Genomic DNA, 19572 nt, shown 5'->3' on the forward strand with positions numbered 1-19572 from the left:
CAGGGGGGTAAAGAAATGCTGCTTCCAGAATGACCCACAAACAGTCGGGGCCTGGGGGAAATTCCTGGCAGATGATGCCATGGAGCCACTTCTAAAGCCTCTTCAGCTAGGCCTCTCCCACAAGACAGCGCTCCTTCACGATTGCAATGAGTGCGCCCCACGTGTCAGCCTTCTGGTACATCGGTAGACTTTAGCTTTCAGAGATGGGCCATGCCGAATTAAGTCAACAGTCAAATGAATGAGTGACCGTGATGTTTTTTGCAATGCAGTCGTTGATCATCCGGCTGAGACAAACTCTGTACGTAGGAATCTCGCATCGCCGCGACTTGTGAGATCAGTCTAACAGTCGAAGAGTCAGTCAGCGGTCAGTACATAAATGGAAGAATAGTCCAATCCTGGATGTGCACGTATCTGTGCAGATAATATATATATTAATCCGATTTAAACTCATGTGGCTGAGACGTAGATTCGAACCCAAGTTCTCAGAGGTTGTTAACGTGATGTATTTTTGTTGAACTTCTTTTGCACCATACGTAGCCAACCATGCTAATCGATGCTATGACACTGCCAACATGAGTTCCTTTTGAGACATCTGGTCACATACTCTCCGCAGGCCCAACACTCAAACTCACCCTCATGCTCACCCTCATGCTCACCCTCACGCTCACCCTCAAGCTCACCCTCACGCTCACCCTCACCCCCACCTGAGCGCCTGCACGCCGTTACGCTGGGACTTGATGAAGAAGGGCTTGCGGCCCTGGCGTGTGATGTCCACCCAGCCGCCCTCATCGTCCAGGATTCCATAGTGCAGCGCCGCTCGACAGATGCTTGAGCTCTGCGAGGGCCATTTCAAGCACAGAGCAAATCGCTCACTGAGGTGTCGGCATCGCACACAGAACCAGCATCAGCATCTTTGTTTATTCTGGAGGAATCCAATGAGTTATGAAGCTCTTTTTCCCAGATGTCCAGTAGGGGCGGGTCACAAAGTTACAACAACAACAACAACACTACCAAAGCAAACTATAGGAGTGCAAAGTATAGGAAAGGTAAGAAAATCACTCAAGTAAATAAACAAGCTGCCACTTCAGCTATTTTTATTTTACCAGGTAGAGCCCACTGAGCTATATAGTTATTTTTCAGAAGCGACCTGGCCACATGATAAGCTCAACAAAGTGGCTAATCACGTGGAAATTGATCACAGCCAAATACTCTGAACGCATGTTGATTCTAAATGTGGAGAGAGAGAAACCAGAGGACCCATAGAAAAATCCATGCGACCACGGGGAGAACATGCAGACTCCAAATAAACAGGTGTCAGAGTAGGGATAGAACCTCACGACCTCTTGCATACCAGGCGAGGAAATTAACATCTCGCCACTGCCAGATGTCAAGTGGTACTCATTTAGTTGACCCTGGAGGGGGCATAATGGGCTGAGTCAACTTTCGACCGGGATTTGAATTACAACCCTCCGACTGTGAGACGAGGCCTCTAACCACAGCATCACCCAGCCAGATCGTCGAGTAAACAAGCGCGATGTTATCATAGTCCAGAATTTAATACTATCCCACTGTAAATGAAATCAATTGCTCAACAGTGCTTTCCTGGTCAGCCCGAGAGTCCATTTCTGCAGCGGACTTCTATTAATGCATTACGGAGGGCGGTGGCTGTAGCAATGAAAGGAAAACTGTGCCCGAGATATAAATAGTGAGATCGTGGTGCTGCCAAACACATGATTTCATCTCCAACCGTTATAGGAAAACTGTGTCGTCATCTCAGCCCGTCCAAATGCCATCGACAGCAGTCGACTCGCTTCCAACTTTGTGAACTTTCCTTTGTGCTCGCCACGTGTTAAAGAGTCGGGGGCCATGCAATAAATGGAGCAGCCTCCCCGCTAGGCTGGTGTTTGTGTTGGAGGATCGCCACCTCTCATCATTGCCTAAAAATGTATATATATGGTATAGCCAAGGCATGAAGAGACATTTAATGATGAAAACGTAATGGATTGCAAAAGCCTGTCATTGTTTTGGAGGAAACTAATCCTAAACTAGACAGCACAGAATTTCTAAAAAGTGTCTCTTCAATCGGCCTCTTTAACTCCAATGACAAGACAGTTCTTCTTTGCCTCTGGAGATGGTGGTTTTCTGTGTCTATCCTATACATACTGTATAAGTACTGTACTGTACATGTCTGGCCGGGGGCCATCTTGTGGGGAAGTCAATGGTGGTTGTGCTTAAGATAAACTCTCCCCCTGCCATAGGTATGTGGAATTTCCATCACTGCGGTGGGATACGAGTGCAGTCCCACAAAAAATTGTCTCCCCACTTCAGCGAGCCTGGAACAGTAGTGCGCTCACCGCTTGCTGCAGATGTTCACGGTTCGTACCCAGCGGCCGCCTTGATTAATATTGCAGTGTGCAATTACCATAATCACACTAGGCGCCATCTGCTCCACGGTAGACGTTACAGATCCCCTGACGTAATTTGTAAGAGTAGGCCATAGTGTGCCAGTGGCAAGGTCTAAATTTGCCAAATTCAAAAATTACTGGCAAAATTCTCTACTTGGATTAGGCACAGCAATCAGTGCCCTCGACTAGCAGGCTAACACCTTAATAAAGATGGTCACTGCATCGCGTGTTTTCAGGTGCAATTCTGCGGACGTTTAGAACACTCTTCCGATAAGCCACTGGAGCTATGAAATTTTAAATCTATATTGAAAACTCATTTGTTTAGAACTGATAGTTGTGTTTAGTTTCTGCCAGATCATTACGTGGCCGAGCTCACGTACTATTGTTTGATAAATATGCATTGTTACACAGCATTGTGTAACAATGTACTTCTGATTCCTGAACCTCTAATTAGCACGGTTGCCTACATATGGTGTGAAAGAAGTTCAACATATATAAACATAAGTCACTCTTGAAAATTATAATATCCTGGTCTCTTGAGTTATCATCTGGTTAAACAAATACACTTAAATGTACAGACACTCATATGCTTCATGCTTCTCAACCAAACTGTTCTGTCTTGAGCGGCAATCCTCACGTTCATCGGTGTTTGATGCAAAACTACAATCTCAAATGCTTTGTTGTGTTATTTTTTTATGGTTCTGAGCCCAAGCCGTGTAGATTTTTAGTTTTAATTAGGCACCTGCTTGACAACGGTGTCAGCCACGGCTAACAAATCGAACTCCAAATGATATAAACACTCATACCACGTAATGCACGTGCCTCTTGTTAAAACCAAAAAAGCACTGAGGGCATTGGAGCAGCTCAGCTGGAGGCAACGTTGACTTTCGCTGCCAGCGGCTGGAAATGTGCACCACGCGCACTACTTACCACCTCGTAAAACAGGGTCCCAAACACCTTGCCGCTGCCTTGCAGGCAGCTTGGAGGGCATTCGTACCTGGTGACAGAAAGGCAAAAATCCTCACAGTTTCTGGTGAACGCCTTTCAAGGTCACTCGGTGCCCATTCGATAAACACGAGGGGAGGGGGGCGGGTGGGGGGGGGCATTCACAACACGAATAACTATTTCCATCTGTACCATCCACAGCTTGGTATCCCAGGATCTTTCACATCAGTGTTCCAAAGTGCCTTTATATGTGTGCTGATTATGGCCTTTTTGAACGTGCTTTTAAATATCCTTTCGGATCCACCCTTATTCATGAGAATACTTTTCGACGTGTTTGACGTTCAAAATCTTCTTCGGTTAAAAGAGCTTGTGTCAAGAAGGCTGTGATGGCGCTTGTGCGGACTACAACCCCGCAGTCGAGACCTGCTGGAGAAAAGCCTCGAACATCTGACGCGGCTCCTCCTGTATATGTGTATGTATGTTGAAGTTTTTTCGCACTGTACGCAGCCAACCGTGCTAAACGAGGTGCATTATTGGCAGTTGATTTTTCTTTTATTAACTGTTATATTCATGAATGTATGTCTCGCTTGTCTTTGGCAATATGTTCAGGAGTTGAATGCCAATGTCAAGAATTGCTCACCACGAGAGAGGGCTTTAGGAGGGAGTTGTTGGAGTTTGACTCCTCCTCCGTTGAAGGAGTGCAGACCTCAGTGGCTTACCGTGTGGTCCACGGTTTGGATTGCATGACCACAGTCGCAGCACTGTGGCTTGTCTTTAATTAACAAAAATTGATGAAAGAGATGTGCGCATTGGCCTGTTGATGTTCTGATGCGGTTGAATCAGAATGAAATAAAATTATTTATACCGGAGGAATCTGATGAACTATACAGTCGGTGCGAGTCAGAATGTTACAACAAACAAACAATACAAAAACACGATAGGAGTACGAGTTATAGGAAAGTTATGCAAATCGCAAAAAAAATCTCCACATAACACTCAACTATTTTATTTTACCAGCTCAAGCCCACCCAGTGGCTTGCGGTGTGCGGCAGCGACGGAGCACTTTGGCCGTTGGTTGTGATGCACGGTCAAACGTACGAGTCAGGGCGACCCCACGAAGCAGGAGGGGCCGCGAGGAGCTCTGCGCGTACGCGACGCTCGCCCTGCCAGCGGTGGCACTCACCGGTTGCACGTGCTGCCCTTGCACTTGTCGCGGAACTTGGCGTCGCAGCTCACAAGCTGGGCTGCACGAGACACAGGGGTCGTGCGGTGTCAATGAGCAGCTTCACCTTTACCCCTCCGCCCGTTCCAACTCAACATCGGCGTTAGCTTTCAATCAGTCGCAACGTGAAACTGTTTATTGCCACCAAAAGACAAAGCCAATGTGTCTGCTGCTTCAAGGCCCCACTGAGCACAGATGATAGTTTCCAGGGCTGGTCCCTGAGCAGCAGTGGAAATTCCAGATTCCCATCCTGGGGCCACATTTGCGACTTCCCACAAAATGCTCCTCACATGATCAGTCCCAGAAGGATGATTGGTCTTGTTAACTCACGGTTACAATCAAAGCTATTTAACAACGCTGGTATCATATTTAATGTCCTTACACCAGGAAATATTATAACACGGTCCAATGATGCTGCTACATGTGCTCAGCTAATGATCAAACTATAAACATTTTTTTTTTCTTTTTTACCAGGTAATGCCCACTAAGCTATGTAGCTCTTTTTCAGAAACGACCTGGCCACAAATGATAGCTCAACAAAGTGGCTTATCATGGGGAAATTTATAGCAGCCAAATACTCTAAACGCGTATTTCTAAATGTGGAGGAAAAAACCGGAGGACACGGATAAAAATCCACACGACCATGAGGAGAGAGTCACGCAAAGTCCAAGTATACAGAAGGCATCAGGGTCGGAATCGAACCCACGAGCTCCTGCATACCAGGCGAGGCAGTTAACATCTCGCCACCACGGCGCCCCAGTGGCCTGACGTCCAATCAACCCGCTATGCACTCCGGGTCGTTGTGGACATTGAGGCGGCCGTGTGCCGGGACGTTGCTCCTGGCGTGGGGCCTTGGGCGACTCACACATCTTGTCGTGGCTCGTGACCGTGCGGCCGCGGCTGGGCGGGCGCGTGGGCCGGGGGCGTGGCCGCCGCCGCTGCTCGGGCCTCTGCACGTAGTCCACGCGGTTCGTCTCCTCCTCCTCGGGTTCCTCCGGGGAGTAGCTGCCGTCTGTGAACAGAAACGCGAGCGCGCGGCCGGCACAGAGCGGTGAGCGGGCGGGTGGGCGGTCGGGCGCCGTGAGCATGCGCTCGCTGTTGCTCGTCGTTGCGGGTTATCGCGAAGCGGGGCACGGGCTTTCCGGCGCGCTCACGCGTTGACGAATGGGCAGTTGTCCAAAAGTAGTTGGCGGTTAAGCGGCCACATCGCTGTTATTTCAAACTGACTGAGCTGGGATAGCTTTCACCAAATATTGGTGGAGGCTGCCTTGCTGCTGACATTGTAAATTAGACTCGGCAAAATGTCTCATTTGGTGTGGAGCTCAAGGGCAATCGTTTTTACTTGACAAAAAACTAGTTTTTCCCTAAATTTTAAGTTGCACTTTATATTTAATGAAAGACGGGCCATCGCTTGAGCGAACAATACTTGGAATATTTTGTCATCGTCTTGGTGTGTTGTTTTTTAATTCGTTTCAATAATGTTCAGTTGATCTGTTTGAACAATTTGCGTTACTTTTGCTGGAGAGAACGCCCGTCAGTGTGCCTTCACCTGAGTCTGCATTGTGCATAAAGGAACTGAGTACATCCATTGCACTGATTCATTATCCACAGCTCTGTGAAGTGTGTGCGGTGGCGATGGTGTGGGAGGATAGTCACTCCTCCATGACCTGCGCATTCATGACGGCATGGAGTAAATATAATCACAAGTTATTATTTTTACTTTATATTTGCTGTAATATAAATCTTATTTTTGTGGCACAGCTTGTTCACTGTATCTGACAGCCCAAAAACCATTAGGTAAGCCGAACTCTCCCACCAACATTTGCCAACGTCTATAATCGTTTCGGCCGTCAATGTTTTGACACTTGCATAATTATTTCGCAATTTAATAACTGTACAGCTACGACCATTTTGCCTGACTCAACGCGGTAAGGTAAAACAAAAACACATAGAGACCACGCCGAAGTCTAACTTCATTACTTATGTGAATATGAGAGAAAAAAAGTGACAGGAGGTGCACAGTGTTTTATGCGCACTTGTGTCCAACGTAGACATCGCTTAAATCCAGCACAAACAGTCGCACTTGTCAATTGAGCCTTGTGGCTAAAGGGGCCCAAGCTTTTACTGCGGGGTAGCTTCTGAACAGCGATCTCCACTCGGCTGGCCCGCCTTGGCTCACTCGCACCACAGCAACGTTGACTATAGGACCATAACATGTATTGGGGGGGGGGTGGGGGTGGGGAGTAGGAGGGTGGGGCAGGTGGGGCAGTTTGCTTCAGGCCTCAAATCTGAGAGGGCCCAAGCTCAGAAAGGGCTGGGGAAGGCTCAGAGCAGGTCTCATCTGGTATTTTGCCCCAGACCTCCAAAAACCTTTCAGCAGCCCTGTTTGGCTATCATGAGTATCATCACTTAACCCTTTCCCATTCTGAGACATCTGAAAGTTTCAGGGTGGGTCTGGTTCACCGCTGAATCTCAGGACACACAAGTGGTTCCCGTTAATTTTATTTAGAGAGGCATAGTGCCGTTGTTTTTAAAGACATTGTACTCACCGCAGAGAACCGTAGCGACACGACAGCCGCACTCTACGATAGCTGGTGCCCAACTGTGACACACGTCCTCACGCATGGCCTTGTGGGAGCCTCGGTACCGTTAAAGTTATTACATTTTTTCTTCCGGTTCCATTCCGATGACGTACATGTACGATTCCGGAACCGCAAGAAAAACTGATGGCATACACGCACGTCATCGGAATACGAAAGGGATAATAGATAATAGATTTAATAGATAATAGATTTAAGATAAGATACTCTACATCTGCCACACAGGACGTCTCAGTAGTATTCGCAATTGTCGCGTCGAGTTTCTGCTGCGTCTTGTACAATGCTTTGAAATATCTGATGTTAAGGCGTGTTATAGACATAATTATCCCGAGTCTATGCCGGGGCCGGGTCAGGGGGAGGCCCGCTGCTGGGGCCAAGGATGAGGAAGGCCAGGACTTTACGCATGTATATGTGTATATGTGCGTACGTTGAACTTCTACCGCACCGCGCGTAAGCCAACCGTGCCAATTGTAAACTTGCCTCTGTAGCAGAGGTTCTCCAGGCAGCTGCCGCCGTAGCTGGGGGGGCACTCGGAGCAGGCTCGGCCGGACTTGTACGGAGAGAGCCCAATCCAGTTTCCCCTGCGGAGAAACGACGCGCACGCACGCGCGTAGGAGGTTCAAGCCGAGGCTTATCGTTTAAAGAAGACGCGGGATTTCACCAACGCTGAGCAAGGCGGCGGCGTTATTTTGCACGCGCTGCCGAAGCAATATTAGGAAAAGAATAACATTAACGACAATGACAACAATGTACCGCTTTACACACGTTGACATTTCTACTTACGTTGTAAGTTATATACTAAAGCGTAAGGGAACATTGTGCGAAACACTCCTTAGTGGCACGTGCAGAGAAGCACTGCACGTAGGTCATAAACATCTTTGTACGGACGTAGCCAGGAGATTGATTGAGTGTTGTTTCCTCACATGCGTAGGTTTCTTTCGGGGTATTACGGTTTCACCAGAGATGCCAAACATCAAAATGCTGCACGAACCCTCTGAAATGAGTATTCAGTGAGGGGTTTTCTTTTCTAGGTCAAGAAAGCAACTTATTTAATTCACTCCTGCCCTTGTCAAGCCTGCCTCTCTGCATTTATAACCGAATTAACAAGTATCACTTTGGTTATACCGAACAAACTTCCAGTGCAATAATAATTGTTCCCATTTCTCCCTGGATCTGTTGTGCGTGCGATGTGGGAGCGAGAGGCCACGCACTTGGGTGAGTAATTGCAGACCAGGTAGACTGCTTTCTCCCAGATCTGGCCCCACACGTCCATGTTGTAGCAGGTGTTGATGGCACAACCCACTCTGTTGGTCGTCGCCCAGACGAGCTGCACAGGGGTCGGGAATGGTCAGGAGCTCTCTCTCTCTCTCCAAAGAAAATATCCAGCAGTGCTTCTCAGTTTCATGGAGATATACAAACATGAACGGGTGTGTGTGTATACATATCCCTGCGTATGTATGTATATTGTGCAATTTTTTCTGGAAGCGGTAGTGTCGTGGTTAGCGCGCTGCGCTACGAATCCGGCGACCCGAGTTCAATTCCCGCTCACGGCCAACACCAGTGACGATTATCTGAGCCGGTCCTAGGCTTCCCCGAGGTTAACTCGGCCTCAAATGAGTACCTGGTGCGATGTGTAAACATTGCTACTAAGGAGACAAAGGCGGCCGGGCGTAGTGCTGGACAACCACCCCCTTGTGCGCCATGCCAGCTTTCATAGGGGCTCGCTAATAACACTTGCCCCAACAGTCTGTTAAGGCTATATGGGGGATCTTTGTCTATGTTTTGCGAGTATGCATATCGCTGCGTATGTGTATGTATTGTGCAATTTTGGGGAGCGGTGGCACAGTGGTTAGCGCGCTGCGCTACGAACCCGGCGACCCGAGTTCAATTCCCGCTCACGGCCAACACCAGTGACGATTATCTGAACCGGTCCATGGGCCACACACCCCCTCGAGTGCCATACCGGTCTCAATAGGCGCTCGCTAACAGCACTTTCTTCGACAGTCTGTTATGGCTATACAGGGGATCTTTGTCTTTGTAGTGTGCAAAGTACTTTGTAAGGGATTAAAAGCCTATCTCAAAAAGCCACAATGCCTGGTTCTACCCCGTGTCCCATTGCCAGCGAGCATTTCGTTATTTCACATGAGCCTGGCACACGTGCCGTGATGACGTTCCCACCGCTGTGTGTGTGTGTGTGATTTTGGTTCGATTCCTGGCCACCACGAACATCAGTGGTGAGTGATGAGCACCTGCTGCCACGTGTAAACATAAGCACCGAACGCGATGCTGGCCACACTGCCCCACTTGTGCGCTATGCCAGCCTTAGTAGGTGCTCGCTAACAGCACTTTCCTCAGCAAACCTGTTCAGGCTATGCAGGGATTTTTGCCTTTGTTTATATTTGTGAGGAGCCGTGGCATAGCGATTGAAATGTGTACACACACATGCCACGCACACATACAAACACTGCACATACAACACACGTCATACTTATTTTATACAAATCTCAGATCTATGGGTATATTTTTACATGCTTATGCATTGGCCTAATTTGTTTAGCTCCAGCAAAAAGGACTCAACACCAGCGGGGCTGCAGTGGCGGCAGACGAAGCTTGCCTGGTGAAGACGAACTGACGGCGTTTAAACGCACAGACCCGGTAATTGATTCAAACAGCAGACATTTGTCTGAAAACGCGCAGAACCTTTTCTCTGAGCCCTCCCCCATCCCTCCCTCCGCCTTTGTAACTCGGAACTAAAAACCACAGAAATCTTAAAATCACCACCCTCTGTTCCCAACACCAATAGCCCGACGCTCGGAGGAAATCAAGAAGAAAAAAACGTGCAGTCGCTTTTAATTACAGGAAACTTGACGACTCTTAAATGAGAGCTGTATTTTCATTACCCTTGAGTTTATTTGTCTGAAACATTAAATGTACATTGCACGCACCAAACACACCACGAAACATTGCATACTATGCACGCGTGTAGACTTTATAATGTAAACATCGGTATTGTACACAAATTGCATGCATAAGTGCATTGGTTTGCTTTTTGTAGCTTACCAAGAGACGTGGAATATGGAGGCACAATAATGCATGCATTCATGCGCATGCAGATATGAATATTCAGTGATACATTCAACACGCACGAATTCCTCAAGACAACAATACATACGTAGATATTTCATATGCATTCATTCATAACCGCACGTCTCATACGCACAGACGATGTAGTGACTGACGCAAATTCGAATGCTTTTCTGGAAGAGAGCTGAAATCTGGCACGGATATAATCGAGTCTGTGCCTATAGCTGAAAGAAAAATAAAATAAAAAGCAACATTTTGGAAATTGGACCCTCAAATTTATGACCCTCTAATATTTTGGAAAATATTTACTTTTACTTTTTGTTGTTGTTGTTGTTGTTTTTGAACCTAGGCCAATGCAAGTTTATATTTGGAGGTTTTGAATGGAGGAGAATCCAAAATGTAAACTCGGATTTTGAGAACTAAACTGTGCGAGGAGTACACGAGTGGATAATGTGACGCCGAAGCCGATAGAATGAAGGTCTACACACAAATACGGTAGAAGAAATTCTTCCTATTATCTGCGATTATTTATCCACGGTTTTTTGTATATGCGCATATAACATTGCGAATACGACGATCCACAATGTTTAAGCCCCCACATTACAATCCACGGCATTGTATTAAATGCACGGATGCGAGAAAACTGCTTTTTGTGTTGAGTTTTGTTGTCCTTCCTCCGCAATTGCGATTAGCGATGTACGGTGCGAAAGAAGTTCAACATACATGTAAACATATATAATACTAAACGTATAATTAAATTATACATACACGTACGTACATTCATACACGTGCACCCCACGTGGTAAATGTGCACGTGCATTGGTACGCCTTTAACACGCGTGGCCTGCACGAGAGTGCGTTGTGTGGGCTTCCAGCTCAAGGGTTAATGTGGCAAAAAGACAAATAAAAGATTTGAAGGGAGAAAAAGCACAGGGCATGTGTTTTCTTTGCAAACCCGTCTGCTGCTGACCCAGTTTTCTTTGCCTGGTCAAATGTTAGCCTGACTCTGAATGCTGTCTGAGGCCCCGCGGGCACGTTGTGTTGTTCGGTGAGCTTAACGCTGCGAAACTTCGCTCTCAAATTCCCCAGATGCCAAAAAAAAATGAATGAACGAATGAATGAACGAGCGGAGAGTGAAAACACGCACGCGCCCACGCGCGCACGCGCGCACGCACATGCACCGGGCTGTGGAGCACTGCTGATTCTAGCGGGATTGTGTTTTTCGCGTGAACTTCCAGACGTGGTTTGCTCTCTCCCTGGCACAGAACGGAAACCGAATTAGGGGGCTCTTCCAAGAACCCATTCCAGTTCGCACGCGCGGCCGCCTGTGCAACGCCGAGCGCACACGGCCAGACTGTCGCTACGCTCTGCCCCAATTGCAATTACGCAATCGCACAAGTGTCCACTTGTGTCACCGATGCGTGCACACGGCCAGAGAAATATCCACTCGTATTACAAATTGTGGATTCGCTGTATTTTGCTTTACACTTATTGTTCACCTTTGTGGCTTTTGCCGGTTACGCTGTTGTAATTGTTCCTGACATTTTAATTGTTTCTAATATTGTAATTCAAGCGTGCTTTTTATTTGCTGTCAGTTAAAGTCGCCTTCAAAATGTTACCTTGTGAAATGCGCACTGAAACTTCCCATTCGGAAACTTTCGGAACAGTGCGTACAGAGCCCAAAAAGCACAAAACCATATTTACACAGGCACCGATTTAAAATTTTCACTCGCTAAAAGGCGCAGCCAAAGCTCACTTTAAACCGTAGCGAGCCCAATCCCATGTGAAGTTGAGACGGTTCAACCCAAACTCCTCCCTCATCTTAAAAATAAGCCAGTCATAGAGACAGACAGCATCAATGAAAGTTGCGGTCATCGGTGACCATGTTTAGATGGTGAAGCGTGACAACTTTCGGAGTGAGAGCATGAGATTCAGACGTCGGCTGTCAGGCTCCGACACAGTTATACAGTACTGTCAATCCTTCCGAGGCCATACAGGCATCCACATGACCTCATGTTTATGGAATATATGAACGGCAAGGACAGTATTTTTGTGGATGAAACGTGAACCTGAGACTTAAACCAGCCCGCTAGCGCACAAATTCGTGTTTGGGGTTGCAGATTTTGCCTGGTGGGGATGTTTGTAAAAAAAAAATCGTCACATTTTAAAAGCGAATCTGGCTGTTGCAGCTGCATCAATTGCTTCAGCTGCATCAAGACATGTGGCCTACCTTTGGAAAAACAGAAACCAGACAAAACTTTTTAAAGGGAAGATCAATACTCGACTTAACACGGGACCCAGCACACTTCATTAAATCGCACCTATCAACCGATTCCGCATCGCAGCGTGCACGTTGGAAATATCAGTTTGAGCATCTTCCATATGTAGTGACATAAAATCGGTCACTTAGCATTAAAGCGCTTGTTGCTGGCAGAGAAGGGGATCTGCAGTTGCAGCAGCCCTGACTGACAGCAGGTCACGTGATAGACCAGAGACAGGGATTTAGGGGAAAGGTGATAGAGGGGGCATGTGAGGGAAGCCGCAAGTAGGTTCTAGAAAGGGGGCGTGGCCGGGGTGGAGCGAGGCCACGCTGGGAGGATAAAAGGGGGCCCCGAGCAAAGGCTCGGGGCTGTCGTTTGGAGTGGTATCCCCTCGTCGTGCTGCTGGAGTCTTCGTCGCTGTCTGCGTCTTCACCATTCTCGGCGTCGTCAGTCAGGCAGTCGGTCAGCTGTCCTGACTGTTAAGGCCGTTATTAAATAGAGTGCCTCCTACTCTTAATGTCTCTGAGGCAGTCACTACACATATTTAGCAGCTTTTTTTCCACTCATCAGTAAATGTATTTTGAGTCAGCAGATGGTAGATGATTCAAAGAAAAAAAATACCGATAACCCCCGCCGCTCCATGTTTTTATCCAGACTAATTCAAACAACATGCTGGAACCATCATGCTCCATTTAAGTTTTTTAAACGCACATTGTTTTGCTTTGTTTTTTTATGCAACATGTTGTGTTTTTGGTTTCAGCAAACGTTTTTATAAATGCTGCTGTTGTTGTTTTAAGCAGCTTGGTGGCATTTTATTTGCCACCGCTGCCAAGCGTCTCTCCGGACTGGCTCTAAAGCTGAGGTCAAAGTGTCTAGCTACTCAAACGAACAGTCGCATGGTTCTCATCACCGCTGGAAGTCCCGGTCCTCTGATGGAAATTCATCATTCCTATGACGGGAGCTAATCGCTCCATAGGACAACCACCGTTTACTTAGGGCATTTTTAAACTCTATCCATTCTGGGTGGCTCACATTTGAAAGGTTAAGAGTTAAAATTGCTGGTTGGGGGTTGACTCAACCCATCAACCCCACGTGGTAAATAAAATGACTACCGATTTGTAGGAAAATCAAGAGTTGGCTGTGAGATGGAAACGTCCCCTGCCATTGGAATGTCTACCACTGTCTTCGGGCTAAAAAGAGGAGATGGACACTACCTCAAAGCTCAATTGAGCAAAACAATAAAAAAAATCCATTTTTATAAGAGGGGGGGGGGGGGGTCTTGAATAATCGTGCCATCACATGAGGTGGCAATGCATCTGGTATATTGCGCCCGTTATTGTGCAGACACCATTTATACGAGACACCTGTGTTTACGTTTGGCCAACGTCCAAGCCGACAGCAGCGGGCCTTGGAGGCCGCTATTGCGCTGTTGAGGGAAACGCTGCGTCGGCAATTTTCGCAGGAGACGCAGAAAGCTGGAATCAAACCTGGCAGCGTTCGACAGGAAACCCGCTGGCCTCCCTGCAGCGAGCCCTTGTTTGAAAAAAAAAACTATGAAAATAATAATTTAAAGGACTAAAAATATCTCGTAATCACATGCCTATAGGAATTCTTGGAACATTGTTTTTTGAAGCTTTAAAAGTTTCGAAAGCTTCCTGGAATCTGCTTGTACATATATACTCCACAAGCAAGTACCGATTACATTTCTGGCGATGAGATTTAAAAATGGAAAGCAGGAGGGGAGATTGCCACAGAGGGCAGTGATTCCTTCCTTTTCTTCTGGGTTAGATCAAGACTGTCCCGATGTGTGTATCACCTCACGGTTGACTCAGCCCAAAATACGCATAAAGAGCTGCGACCACTGGTCGTTAAGGATTATGAGGGTGTTATTGGAGAACCAGAAATGTAAGGTTCACAGGCAGCACTTACACATGAACCTTTGAAATACAAGAGCCCATTATACACAACACTGCAGGGGGGGAAAATATTAAATTGAATGCGGGTGTAAAAGGGTAATTAATCTTGTGGCAACCGCTTTTATAAACAAACTATTCAAAGTATTGGCGCGAGAGTTCATGTCCACACCAGAGCTCTTGTCCCGCTGAAAGTCCCTCCTTGAGGCAAAATTCTGGGCTCGAGAATATGGCGAGCTGGTTTGAATTACGCACAGATATACAAAATCCAACCACGTTCTCAATCATGCGCCGGGAGAGATCTGGCAGGGCGATCTGGCTGGCCGGGCATCAAAGCCGCAGCACCACGGCTTTCCGGACGATTCACGTGAAACCGCGAAAAAATTCTAACCACGATGGGCAGGGATGCCCGCAATGGCATTCGTGATGCTGTTGTTCCCGTGCGTTATTAAGAGCAGTCATGCGCACTAATTACACAAGTCAGATAGTGGCTTTGCATGGTTTGCTTTGTCGGTGACACTCTGGGTAGATACCAGAGCAGCAAGTATGGAAGTGGTATGGTTTATCTATCATCCCTCCAGCCCGCCGTTCTCTGGGGTTTATAATTTTACTTTTAATTTATGGTCGACTACAGTTGTCCCATGGAGAGGCTGACCCCCACCATAGGACGTTTGAATTTCTGCTCGTGCCTCTGGGCTGCCCGATGGCGGTGGGTGCTGCCGCATGCTTGTTTGAGCAGAGAAACAGCGTCCTGATTATTTCACGTTCATTTGACGAACAACAACAACGGCACTCGGCTGAAATATTTGGACATAACTCAAACTGCAACAATACAAACTGTTCAGATCAGGGTGCACACCTACAGTCGCACTGTGACAAGCCACAGCACCTTGGCGATATTCCCCATCCTTGGTCATCGAGACATCAGCGCTTTTGATTTCTCTCCATGACATTGGATGAAGAGGAGGTGCATTTGGCGGCATATGAATCGGGCCTTTGAATAGTCATGTCCCAAACGGCGTATGCATAATTAGTTTGCATGTAATTGTTGCTATGCTGACCACCGGTGTACTGTACTAGTAACGAATTGGCACGTTCTGTTTACGTGACAAACCTTACTAATTGGCTGTGTCGGGTGGTGGCGGGTTTAACGACGCATTTATATTTCCGCGATCTAGCCCAAACAAGCTGTATTATGGATGATCAGTATTGCTTTGTGTTTTTGGCTAAATGACCGTTCAAAACGTGCTACCTGATCTCACGTATGGTTCAGAAACACGGTCATTCACGGAACATATAGAACAAAACCTGAAAAGTGCCCGAAAGAGATGCACAGTTAGACTTACAATGAGAGACAGAACTAGGAACACGTGCATTAGAGAATATACACAAAAGTATGACATATTTCTCACTCGTTAATTAAAGTAAGTGGGATAGGACAGGACATGTTAAGGCTAGAAGGGATGATGGCCGATGGTTCGAGAAAAATGGAGTTGCAGCCAAAAGCTTGAACCGCTTTTGAGAGCACATCTACAGAGGAGATGGAGCAATTAAATCAATTCACGTGTAAGTGCCAGGTAGCGTATTACTTCGCAGAATCGTGTGAGATGGCTCAGGACGATGAACGAACGGACGAGTCAATGAGGAGGCAGGAGGGAGCGCGGTGCACTGACCTGCGTGTAGTGCGTGCAGACCGCCCCGTTGCAGCGGAAGGGGCACCAGGGATTGCACTCCTGCTCGTAGGGGTACTGATAGTCCTTGGCCTCGTCGTACCAAGCCTGCACGTGGAACGACGGTGGCCGGTGGCTGCGAAAGAAGAAGAAGAATAAATGAGGCCACATTAACAAACGAACAGCAGAGAGTCGCGAGTGAATACGCCGCACCACTTAGGAAATCATCCAACATTATTAGCACCTTGATAGATTCCACAAGTGACCATTTTACATCACCCCTCACCACCGCCACCAACTGCTAAGAAAAACAGGTTGAAGTATTGATTACATAAATACAGGTATTTTTACGAACATTTGAGTGCGAACTGTAATTCAGAATCACAATCTTTATTTATCCTGGGGAAATCCGATGAGCTATGCAGCTCTTTTGCACAGACATCCAGCAGATTGCTCGTGCCACTGCTGGTGGAAAGGCCTCCTCCACGAGAGGGAGCCCTAGAGAATTCCTCCGGGCGGTGTTCGGCCTACTCCTCCATGCTGCCCGGACATCTCGGAAGAGGTGGGATTACTCACACGTGACCCCACCGCACGTGACCTCTGCCGATCGACTTCCGTCGGCGTACAAATTCAATCCGCAGTGGCGGGGATGGCTTCAGAAGCCTGCGCGCGATTCTGGTTTTTTTACGTAAATCAACGTGTCTTTTTTTGCTACAATTTAAAATCATTCGTGTTGTTACCAAATACGCGATATTAATAGAAATAGCTCGTGCCAACTTTGTGAATATCTTTCATAAAATGTTAACTGGACCGCTTTCGCAGTCATGTACCACATTCATCATTAGCACTGCCTTATAACAAACATAATGTAATAGGTACATCTAATTCTTGCTCTGAAGACGTGCCACTATATAACGTATGTCTGTTTGAAAAGATAGTGTGAATGAAATAAAATACTTTAAAAAAACAGCAATTAACACATCTCCAGTTTACTGGTTTATTCAATGCAATACTTTAAGATGCAGCCCTTTGTTAGTCCACTGCTTGATGAAGGCCTCCCGATGCCTTTTGGTGATGGGGCTTGTTTGACCACTCTTCACCAGGCTGATCACTACCGGTGGGTGAAGAGGAGGTGCTCAGGACAGATGCAGGGCGCTGCGGTGTTAGACAGGAAGTCGTGGCTTCAACCCCGACCCTGACGCAAATATATTTGGAGTTTGCATGTTCTCCCCGTGTTTTGTTTTTTTAAACATGCGTTGCATTTCTACTATACAATTCCACGTGATAAGCCACTTCGTTGAGCTATCATTTGTGGCCAGGTCGCTCCTGAAAAATGGCAATATAGCTCAGTGGGCCTTACCTGGTAAAATAAAAAATAGTAATAGACGTCACTCGCCGCTGATGTTAGCCACAGACAGGAATCAAACTCGGGTCGCCAGGCTCACAGGACAGTGCGCCAATCAATGCATCACCGGTGCTCCCTCACGTTTTTCCAGACACCGCGCGCGTTGTAAAAATGTGCTCTCAAAACCATAATTCAGTTTCAATGGTCTGATTGCTCTCTCTGTCCGCTCTGAAGAAGAGCCATTGTCCCAATTGCGTTAGCCTACTGTGTCTCCTTTGTTATAACTGCGGTGTTTAAGGAAGGAGACTGGTGACATTTGTTTGATCTGTGCCAACACAACACATTCAGTCCTCCTCGATCCATCCTGCAGACGCACACACAACCAAATCACTAGCAGAGGTGGTGGCGGTGGGGAGGGCGGTGTGCAAGCCGTCTATGTAAACCAACCGCGTGGAGTTGAATTGAGCTGTAGCTCAATAACTGCACGTGACGGACTGCGGCAGCGCTGACCGCAGCTGCGCGCTCCGCTCGCCTGCCACGATGCTGCAAGATCACGTCCTGGTGCTCGACTTAGCCCGTCATCGCTCCGGGGTGAACAAAACGACGACCGCTTTGTAGAAAGTCAGCCAAAGGGTTTAACTGAGATACCACTCCGGAAACAAAGAATTGGGCCACACAAGGGCCATGATGCACTCTGCCTATTTGTTACCGGAAAATTAATTTACTCTGAGGAACTATGGCGGCTTGGTACGGCAACGGCATGCTTTTGTAGAGCAATGGCAAAATGGAATTCTGTTCGCGATATTAAAAACAGAGTTTGTTGAAGAGTGTATTTGTTGAATAATTGTTGGTCTACAGTGTGGAAGATGAGGCCAAGATACTCGAGTCGAGGGCCTCTCTAGAGCTAGTTAGTTAGAGGTACTTCTGCCAGCAGTGACGTGAGCGAGGCATTGCAGGGCTGCGCCTTTGCCTTGACCATTGTCCTACAAAGCACACAACCTTGGGTCGTTACGTGACCTGATTGGACATTGCCATCTCAGTTGCAGACATCATATTTGTCCAGGATTGGGCAACTACACTTTTAATGTATGTACGTTGAACTTCTTTTGCACCAATCGGAGGTGCGATTTTTTTTTTTACAATAAAACATTGCCAAGTGTAAATGTCTGGCAAGAATTGTCATAAAAAATATTGCCCGAGTACATCTTGGACCTTTAACGAGTGGATAGCGACCCAAAGCTCATTAATAAGTGAGATAATGACTTTGAGATGAGATATTTCTTGATGTGAGTCAGCTGTATCTCTGGAACACTGAAATTCTCCAGTTCACTTTGCTTTCAGCAACGCACACCACTTTTTTACTCCTCCCCATGGTCCCGTGCTCAATGTGAGATTAATTTAAAGGCGCACAATTCCGCGTGTAAGAGCACAACAGGAAGCCAGCAATCGTCTCTGGCCAGCACTAGACACTCATGTGGTTTAATACAAAAAACAGGAATTAGATGCTTACACCCCTGCCCTAAACGATGTGAGCCTACTTTCTGTGCTGCCTGCTCTGGACACCTGATGGACCAGCTGATGGGCATTTCACTTACATTCTGTCTACACGATCTATCAGCCCCGACTGGTTCAAAGCAATTATCCCCAATACCCTGCCAGCGTTATGAGCTATGCAAATGAGTTTCTAATTAGGGGTTAACTCTCTCCAGAAATTAAAAGAAAGTACCATTTTGTGGGAAGTCAACCGCGGTTGGGTGTGGATGTGCTATGGATATACTGGATCCCGCCATGCGTCTGTGCAAAATGCTGCCCAACTGCTCAGGGCTGCAAATAGGCATGGGCTTCAACCCACCACACGCTTGGTTTTAGCGCGGGGAGGGAGATAAAAATTTTTATGAAGAGCCGCCAATTATTTTGTCACCTTGCGCCACGTGCAGGAGGAGCGAAAGATTGCGCGGTGGTGCGAACAGAGGTGGCGCGCTTTGATTCGACGGATTTGTGACACAGCAACGAGAGCCCACCGCTGTCACTTGGGGACAGATGGATGTAGGGCCGGACAAAGTTGCAGCCAAGGCATTGGCTTTCTCACGCGCCCACGGAAAATCAAATTAATCAGAGGTTCTGAAC

The 19572-nt window shown here is 47.2% G+C and overlaps 1 protein-coding gene across 3 annotated transcripts in view; it reads right to left on the minus strand.

Moving 5' to 3' along the window:
- The window catches only part of LOC144936922 (cysteine-rich secretory protein LCCL domain-containing 2-like), a 47959-nt gene that overhangs the window by 12257 nt on the left and 16130 nt on the right, over positions 1-19572 (minus strand). For all 3 annotated transcript variants that reach the window (XM_078864156.1, XM_078864157.1, XM_078864158.1), the window contains 7 exons: positions 16104-16236; positions 8384-8499; positions 7653-7753; positions 5438-5584; positions 4534-4594; positions 3336-3402; positions 705-835 (listed from right to left, as the gene is read on the minus strand). In XM_078864156.1, coding sequence (XP_078720282.1) covers positions 705-835; positions 3336-3402; positions 4534-4594; positions 5438-5584; positions 7653-7753; positions 8384-8499; positions 16104-16236 — 756 coding nt within the window. The remainder of the gene's footprint in view (positions 1-704; positions 836-3335; positions 3403-4533; positions 4595-5437; positions 5585-7652; positions 7754-8383; positions 8500-16103; positions 16237-19572) is intronic.

This window comes from Lampetra fluviatilis, chromosome 17, assembly GCF_964198595.1.
Source record: "Lampetra fluviatilis chromosome 17, kcLamFluv1.1, whole genome shotgun sequence".
Taxonomy (NCBI): Eukaryota; Metazoa; Chordata; class Hyperoartia; order Petromyzontiformes; family Petromyzontidae; genus Lampetra; species Lampetra fluviatilis.